Below are 20042 nucleotides of genomic sequence, written 5' to 3'. Positions count from 1 at the left end.
GAGTTGATAAGCGCTGACTTCAAAATCATTGGTGAGCCGATATAGCTCTGTGGCAGCCCACCATTATGACTAAATGTGTTAAAATAACTCTGATAGGTGCAAACTTGTAAATACGGGCAAAGTGTTTGTTAATTTTAACGCTCCTAAGAATAAATGAGCTGTGACAATGTTTCAAGTAAGAGTTGCAATGCACTGCAACGATCCATAGACAAAAAAAAACTTTCTGCAACAACATTAAAAAAGCACTTATAAATCTGCATGTCAACAACCTTTTTGAAGTTGAAAACACTCCTGGGGCCAAACGATCAAGAATAACTGACATGCCTACCTTGGAACCTGCGGAGGAGCTGTTTAAGAAATGATTTTCTGATTTGCATGAATTGATGTGAATTTGTGCAGAAGGCTGTGAGTTTGATCGGTGTGCTAAACTGGGAAAAGGGGAAATTCCTTGTCAGGTTCTTACCTTGTGGCATTTTCAACAGACTCTAAGCTTACACCGAAGGCACCATAACATCATTAAATGTGAAGCAAACATTAAGTATTACCGTCCATCTGCCTGTCAATTTCTCTACCAACTCAATTTGATTAGCTTTTTTCTTCAATCTTTGGCAGCCTAGTTTTTTGGGGAAACATACCGTCACAATCTTCACTTAAATTCTAGCTGTAAAAGTTCTAATTGTGACAGATCATGGTCACATCAAATCTCAAATCTGATGCATGTGGACCTGCTACAAATTGTATCATATTGAAGTTTGGTGACCATGCAGTGGCAATAAGTTAGTCATTTATTTTACTTTCAAAAGAATGCCACCCAGGTTGATGGCCGAACTTAGCATTACCCAGAAGGACAATGATGTGTTGTTTGAAACACTGCTGACATTATTTCCTTTGGTAAGCTCACGTAGCCGGCCAGAGAAATTCAAGCACATCCACGTTTTGAAAAGTCCAGTGCGTTGCTGTTACACTACCAACCAGTAACATTCTGACTGTTATCAAAAGAAAAATGATAGCATTCATCATTTGGTCAAAAGTATAAAAAACAACAAATTCTTTCCTAAAAATGAATTTGTTGCAGTCCCGTGAATAATGAAGTAGAAGTAGTGTGGCACTGTGGGTTCATATCTCTATAGCCAAAGTATTTTGAGCTTACAACTTGCGACTTTGGCACCACAGAACATGGTTTGCTTCCCATGTTCTACCAACATTGATGTTGAAAGAACCCAACAATCTTTTCAAAACCTTAATCAAGTCATTTTAAAAGGCAAGGGTTCTCTTAAAAACAAATTATTTGTACAAAGTGTCACCTGACCTTGCCTGAAAACGCCTGAAAACGTGTTATCGTGTTTTAGGGTGTCCACACTTGAAGGCTGGTTATAAAGCCTGCCGTCACAGAGAGGACGGAGTTATGATCAACGGTAAAAATTAGGATAACGTCACAAACTTTTGGACGGATTCTCTAAAGGCATGCATGGTCAATCACTACGTAGCCACACGCTAAAGCATACCCTGCTTTATGATTTATGTTTTTCTTATTTTTTCCTATTGACCTTTCAGGCCCTGAAAGGCTCATCCCAGACCCGACATCATCGGTGGAGAATACCGCCGGTAAGATGCCTCATTCATCAAATTCAGGGACGCCTGATTCATTGGCCTGCGCATGGAGATCTGCAATATTTGTTGGCAATAGAAAAGTGGGTAAAAAGCCTCTTTGCCAAATGGATTGGTTCCTGTGTGGCAATCACGGGGCACATTTGCATTAAATTCAGTGGATTACACTTTTGCCCCCCACATTTTCCTACACTGAGTCCTTTATTTCGCACTACAGGCTATCCCATATGCGAAGAAGCAAATTTCTCACTCCTCTTATAAAAAGCGTGCAGGAGGAATTGGTCACACTGTGGCTTCCCTATCAACCACCGGAGATAACCATAATGGTCTAAAATGTCTGTCTGCCTTCAACAGCTTTGAGACTTGTTGCAAACATATAGTGAGAAGAGAGATATTTCCTCAGGCGTGAGCCCTTCAGCCTCGTCCTTCAGAGACGGGACTCTATCTTTGTGCCGGCAAACCCCTCGTGGTTCTTACTGAAGAGAAAATGCACCCAGCCGTGAATATCCTGCTGTCTGCAAGCCCCTGTAAAAGAGGAGGGGGGCTGCAGGAGCGGAGGGCTCCTCTGGGTCCCCAGGAGCCTGGATCCAGCAGAGAATTACTAATAGGATTGGTTCTGCCAGGTCGGTATCAGTGAACCATAGAAGAAGACTCAGACGGACAGAGACTCCGGCGCTGCACTGAGGGGTTGGGGTCATCACGCTTTCACTTCAGTTGGTCCACGAAGCCAATTCAACAGAACAAGAAATGAATAGTTTTTCCACAAACCATTTAGACATGTGAGTCATAGTCTTCTAATATGAACGCTGGAACCGAAGCAAAAGGCTCCACCTTTATTCATATAAACTTTTAGAGTAGAGCTTTTAAACTCTCTGTAGGTTAAGGTCATTGTTTCTTTTCAAAATGGTTCTCTGCCATTTTAACAAGCAGCATTATTAGATAAGACCTTTACATGTCTTCCCACAAAATGGTCCGTCTTCCAGACTTACTGAGGCCACACACTACGCTTACTTTCCCAGGACTCGTAAGGAGAGAGAACAACGTCATGCCTGTATTAAAAATAAATCTGAGGTATATTCCTTATTTAATATGTTCAGCACACACTGTCCTCGTCTACATGCCCTGATTCCCACGTGAAGAATTCTACTTCTTCACCGATGTACTTACAGTTACTTCTTAATATATGGACTTAAGGCCAGAATGAGATATCCACCATTTGAAAACCCACATAAAATATTGCTGGTAACAAAAAAATTGATATAGGTATATTTTTTAAATGCAACCAAAATACACTTTCTGGATTGATACATGTGAAGGTTGTTACATCCATATGATATTTTTTTATTAGCTACAAAGGTGCAACAAAGGACAACACATTTTCTTGGTGTTCTTAGTGTAATTCAAAGTTCATCGACTTGTTAATTGACTGAATGACAATTCAGTGTTTGATTGCTTTTGCCCATTATAACCTAAATCCTAAACCTAGGTGGCAGTGGAACAAGCTGTAAAAACAACACTGACAAATTATTGCCTTGAACTGATTATGGCAAACATTTGCCTATTTACACATCCAGCAGTCACAGGCTAACATATGCATTCATTTTAATTTGTGTCTCTGGCCATACAATGACTGAGTCCAATAATCACAGCTCTGTTTTTGTTCACCAACTGTCTTTAGCTGCTAAATGCTCCACTATGTTCCCCAGCTAGACTCTATCTGCTCAGCAGAGAGTGGCAGTGAGAGTACAGTGTTAAAGTGCTGCGGTCTAATTCTAACTAAAGGTTATAGGCCATGAACAATGACCTGAAAGATGCTAAAATGAGGAACTGCAGAGTTGGTGATCATTCTGTCATTTCTCACTACAAACAATCCCTTTCACAATACACATAGTCACTTCACTCTTTGTTTATAGAAAAATAATGATTAATGCAGCTTAATAAATGTGCAGAAAAGCCACAAGGCTTATTGGAGTCCGTTCTAGTGATGAATAATGCAAAAAATGCTTGAAGACAGATTTGTCAAAACATACATAGTAAATGACTGTTCCAAAAGTATCTCCATTCTTTCTTATGCAAAAGCACTCAAGATTTTAAGTACAAATTCAATAATTAAAACATATTAAATTAAATTGTCAGGTAATTTTTGCATGCTCATTTAGTGCTCACAAAAAATGTTTTGCTTGAAGAAAGTTAGTCTTTATGGAACTTCTGTAGGTTGTCATAGCTGTAGAGCTTAGTTCAGCACCAACCAATACTCTAAAACAACAACGAAGGGGATCATCTGCATGATCTGAAAATTGATAGCCATTTGGTGCAATGTTTTTCAAAGTGAATACGTAAAGCAGCATTTAGAAAATAAACTCTTGATACAGTAAACTTCATACCAAAACTGAATGCACAGCACTGTGTGAAGGGAGTTTGAAAGGAGCGGAGGATTGTTCAGCAGAGCATGAAGTCTACAGGACAATGTTCTCCGCTTCAAATCAAACAGGATGCATGTCAGACTGGAAGAAGTTCGCAGTTTGTTAAGGTCGAGCTGAATGAAGAAATCCTTTTAACCCTTTTACATCATAGTACCGGTCATATTGTGCACATGTTTCACAATGTAAGCAAAGAAATTACTAAAAATTATATATTTTAAAATGTTCTATTTAAATCCAATCAGCAAAGGTTCATCAGCAAAGGCAACTGAAAGTCTCCTGACCACTGTGATGGTCTTAGCTCTACATCCGAGTTGTTACTTGCACTTTTGCAATGTTGGTTTTCAAATAGCGTCTAACCTTAATACTATCAGCTCAAAAACAATTCCTGTCATGCAAATTTCCATCTTGAGGAAATTGGCGAAGCTACTTAAACAAACATTTTCCAGAGCTCCACTTCCATGTGTGTCTGTGTTTTTGTGCCAGAGGCTGGAGGCAGTGCACCGACCCTTTGTACAGTCAACTTTACTTTCCGAGACACAACGTCCTGGGAGGTTTCTGTTACTGACTGCAGTTGATATCAGGCTGGCAGAGCCTGCATTACCATATGTCATCATCATCGGCCAGAGACAACCCTGGCAGTTCTAAAATAAGTTACATTAACAGTAAATATAACAATCTTAATATAGTAAAAGTTCCATAGAAAAGAGGCTGTAGTACTTGTACCTGGTCTCCAAGGTACCTTGAGGAGCTTTGAATATTTGGTGTTGTTTCTCTCTGAGCCACATTATCTTTGATTTACAGTAGAAAGCATAAGTCAATGATGAAAATATATTTGAGAAAGAACTAAATGCAGAGAAGGCATGACTTAAAGTGGAGGAAATAGTGCATTTGTTGGGGACTATTTTCAGCAGCAGATGTTACCACATTTGGTGCTGTATAGTGAGTATTTCTGGCAGCAGGACGGTGTATGTGGTCAAAATAAACTACTGTGTGTGAGTTTGTGGTAATGAAGTAACGTGTCACCCAGAGCAACAGTGTGGCTCTCTGATGTGCTTTCAATGGTTCTTGGACAACAACTGAGCTCTATGGCACAGAGGAAGAAGATATATCAGGTTTTATAAACACACACAATACTTGTTAGAAGGATACATGCACAGTTAGTCTTGGACTTTTCATGGCATTTTTCCTTTTAAATAAAGGAAACGGTACCACAAACATCCAAATCCAAACAGAACCCTTATAAATACACATGGTGAGTTTGGCTCAGCTTAGGAAGTGGCAAGATGTTTAACTTCTAACTTAAATACTAATATACGTTGTTTTTTTTGCTTTTTCTTCTTAATAACTTGCATTTCAATACACCTTGTGTTTTACACTTTATTTTCAAATTGTTAGCACTTTAAAAACTAGAATTACCGCCTCACGGTTAAATGCCTCCGCCAACTGGTCATGTTTCAGTTTACATCCATGTCCATCCAAAATGTCATCACTTCATCATTTCGTCCTATTGTGTGCCAAAAAAGGTTTTTTTTGTTTTTTTTGGTGCACATTGACCTTTGACCACCAAATTATTATCAGTTCATACTTGACTCCAAGTGGACGTTAAGTGCAACATTTGAAGACATTCCCCCAAGGTGTTCCTAAAATATAACTTTCACAAGAATGGGACGGACATGAGGTCACATTGACATTTGACCAACAAATTCTAATCAGTTCATCTTTGAGTACAGATGGATGTTTCACTCAAGTTTGAAGAAATTTGCTACAAGTGCTCCTGAGATATTACGTTCACAGAGTGGGAGGGATGGATAGAGGGATGGACATACAGGCAGACAACCCAAAAAACATAATGCCTCCGACTCCGGCTGTTGCGAAGGCATCCGTCTCGCTCTGTCCACCTCCATTTCTTGGCGTGTTGATTCGACATCACAGGTCCTCTTATTAAGCCCTGCTTGTTCAGATATGGCTGCATTAGACGGTGGATCCCCTTTAAAGCTGCGGTCTTTGAACCAGTGTAAATGATCGGTGGACAGAGCTGGAAGCTGGTGGTTGATCCAGCAGGGTGAACGGGGGGGCAATCAGCATCACGCAAAATTAGCAAAAGAACAGGGACATCCACTTCGTTACCAAGCCTCACTTTGTTGGGACCAGAAAAATAGACCCATTTAAGGGCTTCAATCGCAACCAAAACTGTCAAAGAAGATCACCATTATTACGAGATGATTGCTCTTTCTGTACACATAACGCCCGTGTTGTCTCCTTGCTGGTGTGATATTTGTTTCTGTTTGCAGCCTGTGCCGTCACCCAAGAGCCTACCGTGCTATACATGTGACAGATAACCAAGATGGTGTTGGGGATTCAGTAAACACCTCGCTGACAATGTGGCCCGACCTTTGGCTGTGAAGTCTGCAGGGCTCTGTGGGTGCGTTCCTACCAAATGTGAGTTCATCCAAACAGTGGGAAAGAGCTTCCTCAATACTAACTCTGTGGCTTAGAGGGGAAAAAAAGGTTTGAAGGCTGTGCAGCTTATTAGGTTGGATCAGCCTTCAGTTGCTAAGTGACGGGAAAAGAACCCTAGACAGAGGAGGTAGACAGACAGGAATCTTAAAGTATATCAGGCTTGTGCCGATTGGTGATTGGATCGTATAAGGACGATTGAAGGGATGATTGGCAATGTTTTTTTCCTACGCCGGCATTAAGACGAGTTGAACTACTTACTGTCGAAACTAAGTTGTTATAAAAATAATCTCTAGAATCTGTGCTTTAAGTGATGTTTCGGATGGAGTGGCATGTTTGACAGAACACGCTAGTATTCTATATTCCTTATTAGAAACCAACCCCTTTCCATGGATCAGACCCTCTGCATCTCCTTTGTCCATATGCCTGCATATGAAATATATAAACACCATACATATGAATGTAATGTATGGGGCTGTTAGCTACACCACTCCGTTAATACAGTTAGTGACGGCAATAAAAGTGTTTTTAAAAACACCAACAAATATGGCTTGAAGTCGAATATTTTGCTGGATAAAAACCTGTAGTGAATTTTGGAAATTATTACATCTATCTTTTTTCAATAAATGTAGACTTTTGGACTGAGGAACGATCAGTGTTGCTCGCTTTGTGCTTTCTGTGTAAAGAGAAAGGCGCAGAGGTTGGACTACTGCACACAATTTTTCTGTGTGTGATCACTTTTATTTCTTAGCACTATGAGATGGACCGCAAATCTAATCTGTAGCGTCTCATCACTATCATTCAGCGTATGGAGAATACGTCTCCTACCTCTCTTTCCACCATTTCTCTCTGCTTGAGAAACTCTTAAGCCTCTTAAAAGTCCTCCTCACTACTCTTAGTTTTTCACCTAAGGAGCTCTCATGGGGACTAAGATGTTTTGTGAATAACTTATATCTTTACCAGGATCAGGATGTCTCAACTTTAAAGGGGAAATTCTTATAAAACGTCATAATTCCAAGAACTTTCTTAGAATTTTGTCAATAGGAGCAACTCTCTGTACCAAGAAGCTTTATAATTACAGCCCGTGGTGTCATTGAACTCCCGCTGCGTTCTATACCATAGCGACTCAGCCAGTCAACTGGGACATTGTCAAGAAACACAAAGCAGCCTGACAGTCGGATTTTATTAATTACCTTTTAATGCGTGAGCGTCCGGGTTGTGCAGTTTGTGCCAGAGAAAAGAACTTTCAGTAAATCCATTGTCCTTGGGAAGAGCTCAATCTTTTAGAGTGAATTGATGAGCATTAATTATTCAGCATTAAGCCCAAACAAAGGGCACGTCTGTAGTGGATCATCGGGGCCCCTCCTGGCGGTCGGCGGGCGGTGCACAGAAGACGGGGAGAGCACACCTTTAGCATGCATGCCATCACATCCATAAATGCATGGTACTGAACTGTAATCTAACCCATTCCTAAGTGCACTTCTGACTCTGAAGCGTATCTATCTACCATATAATCCGGTCTCTGGCAGGGTGTCCGCCTGCTGAGATGGACATCAAAGAATCCTCCTCTTTGATCCGCTCCAGTTTTGACAGCACTCCTCGCCGTCTTCACTCCGGGTGACATCAATTTTCTGTTTGCAAATTGAGCAATAAAGCTTGTCCAATTGACATTGAGTTGTATGCATTTAGTGGAACCCACCCACCATGTCTTCCATTTTGAGGTGAGTGTCACGCCAAGAACTCTTTTCTTGCACATTTCCACTACCAACACACAACCTTTTAACACCTTACAAGATCTCATGACTAACCCTTGTGCTGTTTTTATTTTATTTTTTTGTCAGGCGTGCACCTGTAGAAACCCAGCCTGGAAATTGTAGGAAGAAGATGGGTGAGAGCAAGTTCACAAATGCACTGCTCATGTCGTACACTCTGTTGAATTCACACCTGGAGAAACTTTTAATGAGACAAAGAGGAGAACTGCCTTGACGGAAAATAATACATGCACTCATGCTTCAAAATGCTTCATTCGTAATCAAATGCTTATCATGCAGACTGGTGGTGTCACTAATTTGCAAAACTGACCTTTCTGAGAGCAGAGACAGGCTTTTGTCTGCCTTTTGCTAGCTATTACATCAAGGACGAAGAGATTTTCATAGTCATGGTTACCAACAATCCATTTCTCTTTTATCCTTAACGGCGTCTATACGTCATCCCTCCTGCCTCTCTCCTTTTTAAATGTTTAAACTGAAAAAAAAAGAATGCTTTGAGTATTTATAACCAACATACGTAGGATGGACGTCAAAGGCAAAGATTTTGAGATACAATCATTTTAAACGACTCCAGGCAAATGTGATAAAACTACTTTAAATTACATTATTCTTTTTTAAAACAGGTTTCTAATTGCCCTATGAATATTCTACAATTATATATATTATATATATTTTATACAAAATGCCACACAAAGGGATTGAATCAGTCATGGAGACCCAGTTCAAGCCCTCCGAGTAACACAGTCATCATATATGCCAAGTCTGGCACTTTAATCTACTGCGTAATAATTTAAAAGTCCTTTTGCAAGAGACAGTGTGAGCATTTTCTTCATTTCGCTGGAGTGTGTGTGTGAGATCAACAGACAGAGAAAGAGAGAGAGAGCAAGGCCTGATGGGAGGCCGTATATAGTGTACAACTGTGATGCAAAGGGTTCCAATCATGCATACAGAACGAGTCTCCTTCATTAACTATCCAACAAGACTCTCGCTTTCCCTTTTGTATGCACACAAAAACACACTCCTGCACTTCATCGTTTCTGTCTGTGGTGGACGCTCACTGCATCATCATACGAGTCAAAACAATACAATAAAGTACAATCGTGATGACACTACATTATATCCTGTTCACAAAAGTTGGCATGAACTGCAATTTACTGCAGTGCCTAAACCAAGCAACAATTGCCACAGCTGAGTGTTCAAGTCAATGACCGACTTAGAGGATAATTCATGTTTATTACAACTTGCATCATATTTTTAGAGTTTTATGCCAGCCAAAAGTGGTGACGATGAGACGACCCAACGGCTACTTTTATTTTAAGGTAAAACCAACAGCACACCAAAAATGTTGTTAATAATAAATGCTAAATCAATAGCTAATAAAACCTTGGAATAGGTCTGTCAAAATTGGCCAAAAATTATGTTCAAATATTCGTCCTTAAAAGTCACATGGGTCCAAACTATTCAAATATGTATTTTTGCACAATATTTACATGGCGCAGTGTCTTAACTGGCTTAGTTAAGCCAAATAGGTTTGACTAAGTAGGGGGTTTCCTCTGACTGTGTTCTTTGTGCAGTTTTGGTTCTTTTTACAAAGGCCAACGCATTCCCAGATCTCAGCAACTAACATGGCAATAAGGATGAAGACAAGACCCATGTTGGAATACCTTAGATTTCCCATAAATAGTTAACGAGACCTCTGTGACTTTCTAAAATTAAGTGTCATAGTCAAAAAGCCAAGAAGGGTCATAAAGTTAGTTAATGGACATTTGTTACACAGCAATACCTTAAGTTTGCAACTTTTAGCCAACATTACCCACTATAAGCTACTAGTCATACCAGACCAAGTAAGGTTGGAAGCTCAAAACCCCTGAATGTATTGAATTGATGAAGGGTGTTTTTCTCAGCCATCACTTTCACAAAAAATATATTTTTAATTGCTATTATTGCTCCTAACTGCAAACTCCAAAAATAATTTATCTCTGACTATGTAATTATGATCTTAGTGGTAACCTGTTTATCTTGTATATGTGATGGTAATTTGGATAATCTTTGTTCTATTAAGGGAATATAAGGATTAAATACAGTATGTTGCTGGTGATTGTGTGCTTGATTGACAGGTGTAACAGCCATGGTGGTTGCTGCTTGCTTCAACCACTCCAGTTCTTTACAGGCTTCGTCGCCTCTGAACACATTTGGATTTTGTAGCTAAGGTAACTTCCAAGAGCACCCATATAGAAAATTATAAACTTTCTCTTCCCCATAAATGTAGGGCGATGTCACAGATATTACATTCTTCTACAGCCAGTATGCTTGAGAAAACTATCCGAAAAGGGCGAAGTGAACTACCGGTTAAGAAGACATCACAAACGCCACATCTCTGACGGCTGATAAATGCAAACTGCAGTGCTTGAATGGGCGCTTAGCAACAAATACACTGCCAAATGTCGAAGAAAAAAAGAAGAAGCAGACTTCTCACATTACACCTTTAACAACCAAAAGTGTTCCTCATACTAAAAAGCAGTCCACACTGCTCCTGTACACTGAGCTATTATAGTCCACCAAAGCAGCGCAGGGTGATGATTGGCGGGACAGATTAATGTGGCTGGCAGCGGCTACAAACATGCCCAGCGGCGTGCCGTCACCGCCCACGCTCGGGCAGCCATTTGCCCTTCTCGCATACCCAGCGTCAGGTCTGCTGCTGTTTACACGTCAGACTGTATTTACTCAGTGAGGCCGTGCCGTCTGTTTGCAGCGGATCGGCCAACCTCAATCTCTGATTCCACTGGGCTTTCTGATGAGGCCGGCAGACCCTTGTACACCTGTAGCTCTGGTTAGACTAGAACAAAAAGTAAATAGGCTGAGGCACATCACCACGTATCACCTCTGACAACAATAAGAAAGCAGTTAAAGAGACATGCACACATGGATCGGTTAGTGATGCTCCAACACCCTTTCTTATTTTTGCATCGCTGCCTCAAAACTAACAAGCTAGCACGCAGGGGGTTACTGAGCAATAAGGGTTCATGGTCGAGCAGGTTTCTGAAATCAATCAGTTTCACAGACCGGACGGATCTGAATGAAAACAGGCTGTGGTGATGAGCGATGATGTTGCCATGACAACAGGGAGGCTGAGCGTGCAGCCTGGCTGTGGTATCTTCAGGCGTGCGGCAGGCAGCACCCAGACGGTTTGGGTTTGTAACCTCTTAAGTGGAAGAAAAGCAAGCTGCAGTCTCAGATGGGATCATGGAAGGATGGGGGGGTGCGTGGGCGGGTGATGGTGAGGTGTGTGTGATGTGGGGGGGGGGACTACAAAGTCAGGCATTGGTTAACCTCTGCCTCAGGGCGCAGACATGGGATATGACAAAGGTGATGCTTTTTTTTTAATTTTGTTTTTTTTATTACCATCCCAATCCAGCAATGGCCAACTACAGAGATATGAGAGGAACAAACAAACAGATTAACACATTGGAGAACACATACATCTACACACACAGCCATATACTAGGCCTGTAGTCTCACTCTTTTCATTTGAGAAAAAAAACAACTAAAAAACACAATCATTAACAGGAAAATCAAACAGAAGCTCTCGTTCTTTCTATCTCACGCAGACAAGTGAACACACACCGACAGCCGTTGTTAAACACACACTGCATGCAGATTAAAGAGGCAGCACTGAGTGCGGAGAGAGAAACAGGACAGCTACAACAATAGAAACAGCGTGGGGAGCCCAGTGAAAAAACGCCTGCTACTGCTGACTGCTGGCACATGAACACTCCAGAACGAGCTGGTTAAAGGGACAGATCGGACTTTTGGGGGATTTTCAGCCTACCTGGAGAAAACAGACCCAGAAAGGCTCTCTGACAGCCCAGCGGATCCGACACTGAGTTACAGTCTGATATCAGTTATTCTGCTTTTAATGAAGTTAATGAATTGTTATATTAGTTCAAATATATTGTAATTATTGTAATTAAAATGAGACTATGATAGACAACGATGGTGCTTGGTCACCTGTATTAAGATGCAGTAGACTTGTAAAAATACAAACCCACATCCTCTTCATTCATTTGTTGTTTTATTTCTACGTTTCTACGTTTCTTAGTTTTTGTTTTTATTAAACTTTCATTTTGACATTTTAATTGCAACAAATTTCCTGATAAAGTACTGTTTGTACTGGAGAAGAGCTCACCTAAGAAGACAACTTTTTCAGAATTGAGTTGGCCAACCTTATTTAATCTGACACAAAAGATGTCTTTAGTACATGTCATAGTCTATAATCACTCAGAGTCTTTCTGCTAATGGAGACCGATTGTCTGCTGTTAAAGAGCACCTTACAGTTAATACTGTCCCATCTGTGGTGCCGGGGTCAAAGGTGAAGTGTGTAACAGCACTAGGCTTTCCATTGGCACACCTTTCATTCCATGGAGGATAACTCAACACTACTCTCTATTAACGCCTTGTCATGGGCGGATTACTGCACCCCAGGGTGTTCTTTTAGACGCATGCAAGCTTTCACACTAAGCGTTATCTCACACATACACAACGCTTTTTTTCTGTGTATGGAAGTTACTTTAAAAAGGTTAACCAAAAGCCAGCTGGTGATTTAATAACAGAGCAAACAAAGGCATTAAGGTGGAGCGGCATTCAAGCATGTTGCCTCTGTGATACCGATCTCAGGCGTGACCTGAATGCAGGTGGACCACCATCGCCATCGGGAAACGTGGTTCCCACGCAGGCAACGGAGCTTTGGAGGCACTTTGAAAAAACAGATGCTCCCGTCTGTGTGGTATTGGTGACAGGGAAATGTGGCGTGACTTAATATGCGTGTGCATACTGGGTGAGTGCTGGGTGCGGGGAGACAGATGTATGCGTGTTGTAAACACAAGAGCTCGGCTCATTCAGCTCCCTTCTGCCAGTGAAGCGTCGCTGAAACTAACTCAATATTTACATACCCGCTAGTTCCTCCGTCTGCAGGGTGATCGCCGGAAAGCATTTACAAGATATTACCATGGATATTTTGTGGAAGAGTACAAGGCGACGACAGACTGAAAGAATGTTTGTGGTCATCTCCAGTTTCCCTTTAAAAAAATAATGATTTTAACCTGTGGCTGTAAAGCTGTAATATAATGTTAATCCCCTAGCTTTAAGGATGATATCTAGGTGTAATATTGAGTTGAGATATTACACTCTGAAAGTATCTTCTAATTCTAAAGCACACATCCTGTATCAGTATTCCTTTTACACATAAAAACAAATCTCTGCCTTCATCCTTACTGAACGGCTACTGATGGATTGCAAGAGGAAGACAAGTGAGGTGGGGCAAGGTCAATGCGAATACCAGCCTCACCTACACCACACACTCCACCAGCCCAAACCCCTCCCCTTTAGTTTAAAGTCTGGATGGCAGACAGACTCTGGAATTGGGCGATGGAGGAAACAATTACATAGTGATTGAATCAACAGGCCAAACTCATCACTGATGCCAATCACTGACTGATTTCTGGGAATGCTCAAGGATAACTGTACAGTTAAGTTTCTGGGTTCCATATCTCAAATTTTCATTTTTCTGGACGAACTGAAAATCTGGATTGTAGCATGATAGTTCAAGGGTCAATTCACTTGTTCCCTAAAATATATTGTATATCAAAGATGTACGAATACTTCTCTTATATCCAACCAACCCCTACAAAAAACATACTGCATGATGGAGAGCCATCTTCTCTCCACCAATGCTTCCCTTCCTCAAACATCCACATCTCATATAAAAGTCCATGCAATCCTGTTTAATAGCAACCTGTACACAATAAAGAGGGGGAATGATGTACCTACACTATACTCTGCTCTGTTTTTGTCGTTGGTATGAAGAAAGGTTTACTGGTGTTTTTTTTACAGTTGAGAAACAGTTTGATTTGACGATGAGTTTGATCCCACTTAATCAAAGAATTCTAGGTTATTATAGATAAATCCAACGACTGCTTTGTGTGTTCCGCCATCTAACAGAGACACCTTTACTGTGGTGGGAATTTGAGCCGAATGTGTCCATGGTCGCTCATACTAAATTACGTAAATGGTTGCTGTAGATAATAAAGTTAGATGGGTATGTATTTAAAATTCATTGAAAGCTACTACGAGAGCATCATTTTCTGTACGTGTTTTCAGCCGCTGCCATAACTACGATCAACCATGAGGCATTGGGCTGAGTCATCAGTTAACACGAGCAGACATGTATATGTTCCGATTGTGATGGTGTTTACTTTGACGTCATTAGGTTGCCCTCGTTAGAGCAACTCACGTTTTATTTCACAATAACGCCACAATTAGTTGATTGGGTTCATTTAGTTTCTTTAGTTTTCTTGAGCCCACTAACATTATCTCAGCAGTGTAACCTAGCTGTTACTTGTTTCACCATGTTAAACGTTAAGCAACCAAGAATTGCTCAGGTTCCTTCAGAACTCCTAGACTTTGCTGTCAAACGTAACATTACATAAAATGTAAACGTAAAAGTAGAAACATACAACTCTGAGGAAAGCTTTCGTTAATAACGTGTTTTCTTATTTAACAAGATTGACGTACAGTACTCCCGTTGTCAAACCTTCTGCTGCGTTTTTTTGCCCCAGTCAGAGTCAATGATGCTCTGACGTGGTCCTTAATGTATTCATATAATTTTTTACTTTAGCTAAGAGTTTTTGTGTCTAAAGATGTTTGAAAAGAATAGCTCAACATTTTGTAAAATAAGATTAATATCTTTCTTACTGTGAGGGGATTGACACCACTCTCATGTCGGTACCGTAAATAAAAGGTTACAGCCAGCAACTGGTTAGCTTAGCATAAAGAAAAACAAAAAGGAAATCAGCGATAAAGTGAATAGCGTAAATGTAATTCTCAAAACGTAAAACTATTTCTTTAAATATTGTTTGGGAGGCTTCTGAAATTACAAATAATTTGAATAATTTGAAGTATGGCAGAAAATATAAATGCTTTGCTTTTTGCCATGAATTCAAATCAAACTGAATATACAAAGATTTTTTCAACAAAGTATCAGCCACCAGAAATAGAGGCAAAAATTCATTGTCATTCATTCACAATGTTTGTAGTATATTGGTCCTCAAAGGGGGTAATGTGTGAGGGCAGTGCTCCAGCAGAAAGCTGCTGGAGCACTGCCCTCTAGGGGCTGAAACTATCAGGCAATGTCCCCTCTGGCCACACCCAAACCAGTCATTGATTGATCATTAGAGAGTTTTCTTTCTTTAGCTACTTGGTTATAATATTTTTTTTAAACAACACACCAGTCAAACTTAACTTAATTAAAGGTGCAATATCTGAGATTGGCGCATTTCTATTGCCTAAACGACTCTCAACATGTTGACCGTGAGCTAACAGCACTAATAGCGCAAACTACGGCAAAAGTGCTGACAGAGCGATTGTGAGTTAGCTAGTGGGTCTTTGATAGCTGATATCGTAGTAGTTTGTAGCACTTATTATATTCGTATTAGTCTGTTGCAATTATTGTTTTGGTAACTATTTTTGCTCTGGCTTATGCTTTAAGATGCTTGTTTAAGAAAGGAGATGCACTTATGACTTCTGGTGACTAGTAGTTCTCTTGAATACCTATGTTGAATACACTTCCTGTAAGTCGCTTTGGATAAAAGCGTCTGCTAAATGACTGTAATGTAATGTAATGTAATGATATAAGTCCATTCAGCACACTGGATTTTAAGGATTCAAAAACTACTGATGAACAGCTGATGTATTGATTTATAAAAACGGAGAATAACTCATGTTTGTGAAGTGTTATTTTCAAACTGGTGTTTATCAGTTTTGTTGATTGGGATGTCACATTTCAGCATGCATGCTTATGAACTGCACTCCATCCAGATCAAACCTCAAAACCTAAACTTGTAATTCACAACACACTTGTGTGTTACGTGTAAATTACTTGCCGGAGTGTAAAAAACAAAAACAAATGAAGATCAAAAAGGAAACACAGAAAACACCACATGTGGCCTATAAGCTAACATCTCTCTTATTCCCAGCATGAGACACTGCGCTCATTTCAGTCCCACACACATTTATTTTGCGTAGATCAGAAATCAAGCATTTCTGAATGAGATCCAAACAGGAAACTAACACGCTGTGACTGTTGAAGTGACATCTCTAGAAACGGAGCCCAATAAACAAGATCCTTACAACTGCCACAACAGATTAACACGGATATTGGATGCATGACTAAAATAAACAGCATCAGAGTGCAACAAATGTGGGCTATAGACTCTGTTTGGCACAGGCCTCCAGGACCTAAAATACACTGCAGCTATCAATATCCATCCTGACTGTGTTAACACCTTGTTTGCTTATGTGACAAAGTGGAAAAATCTGCTTTTTCTTATAAGTGATTATTATTATTATATTCCTTTATTGATCCCCATGGGGGAAATTCAAGTGTTGCAGCAGCTCAACTACACAGAAACAGATAATAAATACACATATTATACAATAAAATAAAAATAAAAATAGAATAAAATTATTGCACCTGTTCCCAAATCAAGCTCTAAAACAAGTGCCATCTTGAAATGAGGCAAATTACTTCAGTAGTGACATAACTTGTATCAGCATCATTCATCCACTATGAATGGTTGAAAAAAAGATGCAAAAAACATCTCACGTTTTTAAAGGAAAATAAGTTTCTGACACTTTATACCAACTTATAAATGAGTTGTTTTTTTTAAACCTTTTATGGGATATTTGTGGTTATACTAACGTGTGCATGTGGAAAAAGATGAAAAAAACATCTCACGTTTTTAAAGGAAAATAAGTTTCTGACACTTTATACCAACTTATAAATGAGTTGTTTTTTTTAAACCTTTTATGGGATATTTGTGGTTATACTAACGTGTGCATGTGGAAAAAGATGAAAAAAAACATCTCACGTTTTTAAAGGAAAATAAGTTTCTGACACTTTATACCAACTTATAAATGAGTTGTTTTTTTTAACCTTTTATGGGATATTTGTGGTTATACTAACGTGTGCATGTGGAAAAAGATGAAAAAAACATCTCACGTTTTTAAAGGAAAATAAGTTTCTGACACTTTATACCAACTTATAAATGAGTTGTTTTTTTAACCTTTTATGGGATATTTGTGGTTATACTAACGTGTGCATGTGGAAAAAGATGAAAAAAACATCTCACGTTTTTAAAGGAAAATACCAACTTATAAATGAGTTTGTTTTTTTAACCTTTTATGGGATATTTGTGGTTATACTAACGTGTGCATAAGTTTCTGACACTTTATACCAACTTATAAATGAGTTGTTTTTTTTAACCTTTTATGGGATATTTGTGGTTATACTAACGTGTGCATGTGGACTTTAATGTGAATGAAGGTGGGGATGAGGTGTAACTGTGGAGAGCCCCAGAGACTCAGCGGTGCGTCCTTACCCTCGCTGCCCGGGAGGAGTACGGATCCTCGAATAGATTCCAGATCCTCGGCTGCCACTTCCTCCACAGGCTGACATCACCGTCAGCAGCCACGTCCTCGATGCCCAGCCTCTTCCCCAGCTCGTCTTCGTCCTCCCCGTTGTCCACGTTGAGCTCGAACACGTCCAGAGCCTCCTCCGCGTCCCGGTGCTGCCGGTAAGTCATCCAGCAGCAGGGCTCCACGTCCGTCTCATCGATGCCCCAGAAGGAGAGCTCCTCCTCGAACAGAGGTCCGCACACATCCGCCGGGCAGTGCAGCTTCCCGGTGCGGTAGTAGTTCAGCACGTAGGCGAAGACACCCGGGTGGCGGTCGAAGAAGTACTCGTTGGTCCGGGGTTGTACTCGATGAAGCCGGGGACTTGTTGCAGCTGATCCAGCACGGAGTCGATGTCCGAGTCGGAGGCAAGCAGGGCCAGGCGCGTCCCCGGCAGGGTCTTCAGGGTGGTTTTGTAGGTTTCGTGCCTGGTGCCCCCCACGTTGAGGATTATCCTCTCGTTGTCGTCAAACTTGCCCATCGCTCTGTATCAGACATGACTTGAAGTCCGGAGGTAAACGCTCACACACACACAGTCCTGATCAGAGAAGCTCCAGGGTTTTTGATTTTGTGCGCAGCATCTCCGATCTCCCTCCTCCGACGCTGTCGAGGCTATTTGGGGGGGCCGAGGAAGATGTCCATTGTTTGTGAAGGATGGATCGCTGCCTCGTATACCACAGCCGGTGCTCGGGGTGTTGGATGTGATGAATGTGTTGAATGGCTCCTACCAGACTGCCTCCGGTGCGCGTCCCCGGCGTCCTGCCCCTCTCCAAGACGCACAGCCGCTCGTCAGCGTCGTTATTCCCAACACATGTAACGCGATACCAGAGATACCAGAGTTACACGTTTTTTTCAGATGTCAGTGTTGTTGTTGTTTCTTTGGCTTCGGGGAAATCAGCTCTCATCTCCAGTTCCGGTGTCACCGTCTTGGCTCGATAAAAACAAACCAAATCAGCTTTCCGGGAAAAAGAGTCTTCTCGTTTTAACAACCAATCAGGAAACTCAGTTTGTCTGCTGAGAGATTATCAGACGAAACAACAATGTTCACTTTGATTTGAGCAGATGATTATTATAAACAAACAAACTGGGGGAGATTCACATAAAAAAACTATTTACTATGTAAGGGATAATGCCCGACGAGGTGTCCATTATCAGGAATTAATGGACGACGTGGAGGCGTGAACCGTCCGACGCGAAGGGCATTATCCCGCTTATACCACGGTCACTTACCAACGGTGACCAAATTAAGAGCATTAATTTATATTTTCATGCGTTTTACAATTCAAATATAAAGTTTTCCACAAAGCATAACTTTGTTTCCCTGGTTACGCCTGAGAGTCTGACTAATACCCGGAACCACCATTACACGCCCGTTGGGTTCTCATGCAACGGAAACGTTGTTCACTCCTCCAGTAATTAGGACGAACCATAGCTACGACTTTAGAACGGGAGGTAGCGGGAGGTATTATAGTCCGCTTTTTTTTTTTTTTTTTCTTTTTTCATGCTGCATCCCAGTCATCGAAGTTGTCATATTCTCCAAATAAATTAAAAGAAATGTTGAAATCACTCATTGTTACTTTGTTGCGGTGTTGCAATAAATTGTAAACGGCTTTGACTGCGGTCCCGTTGTTATGGTTACTAATTTTAGAGACGATACGCCAGCGCGCATTAATTGAGAACGGTAAACAGACAATTTGACGGAACTACTTGTCCAGGTGTCCGTATATCAGGAGTTAATGCACACCCTGCAGCCAATCAGAATCGAGTATTCCCGCAGACCGTGGTATAAAACTATTTAAACTATGATGACAGCTAACAGCATACTTTGATTGTTTTCATCCTCAAACTGCTCCAGTGGGTTATGATTACCTACTGGTCTAATTGGATTCATTTATTCTTATAGGCTCATGGGATTTCACATGTGTGTTTAAGAGGAAAGGATGTTTTTTTCCTCGGAGCATCACAGTGAGGGAACATTACATTACATTACAGTCATTTAGCAGACGCTTTTATCCAAAGCGACTTACAATCAGTAGTATATTACATATCATTCACCCATTCACACACTGATGACAGGCTACCATGCAAGGTGCCACCATCAGACTCTAACTAACATTCATGCAACATCCAGTCCACACCGATGGCAAGCCTTCGGGAGCAACTTGGGGTTAAGTGTCTTGCCCAAGGACACATCGACTGCCGAAGCCGGGTATCGAACCACCGACCCTCTGATTGGAGAACTACCTTGCTCTCCACTACGCCACAGCCGGAACAGCAC

At 40.8% G+C, this 20042-nt stretch overlaps 1 protein-coding gene across 1 annotated transcript in view; it reads right to left on the bottom strand.

Moving 5' to 3' along the window:
• The window catches only part of kcnc2 (potassium voltage-gated channel, Shaw-related subfamily, member 2), a 75707-nt gene extending 57340 nt beyond the window's left edge, over positions 1–18367 (bottom strand). The window contains 2 exon segments of the mRNA XM_054625094.1: positions 17692–18065; positions 18068–18367. Coding sequence (XP_054481069.1) covers positions 17692–18065; positions 18068–18245 — 552 coding nt within the window. The 5' untranslated portion in view covers positions 18246–18367.
• Positions 18368–20042: the final 1675 nt, after the last annotated feature.

The sequence above is a fragment of the Anoplopoma fimbria genome, chromosome 23, assembly GCF_027596085.1.
Source record: "Anoplopoma fimbria isolate UVic2021 breed Golden Eagle Sablefish chromosome 23, Afim_UVic_2022, whole genome shotgun sequence".
Classification (NCBI taxonomy): domain Eukaryota; kingdom Metazoa; phylum Chordata; class Actinopteri; order Perciformes; family Anoplopomatidae; genus Anoplopoma; species Anoplopoma fimbria.
Note: the sequence above shows the minus strand (reverse complement) of the source record. Positions and strands in the feature narration are given on the sequence as shown.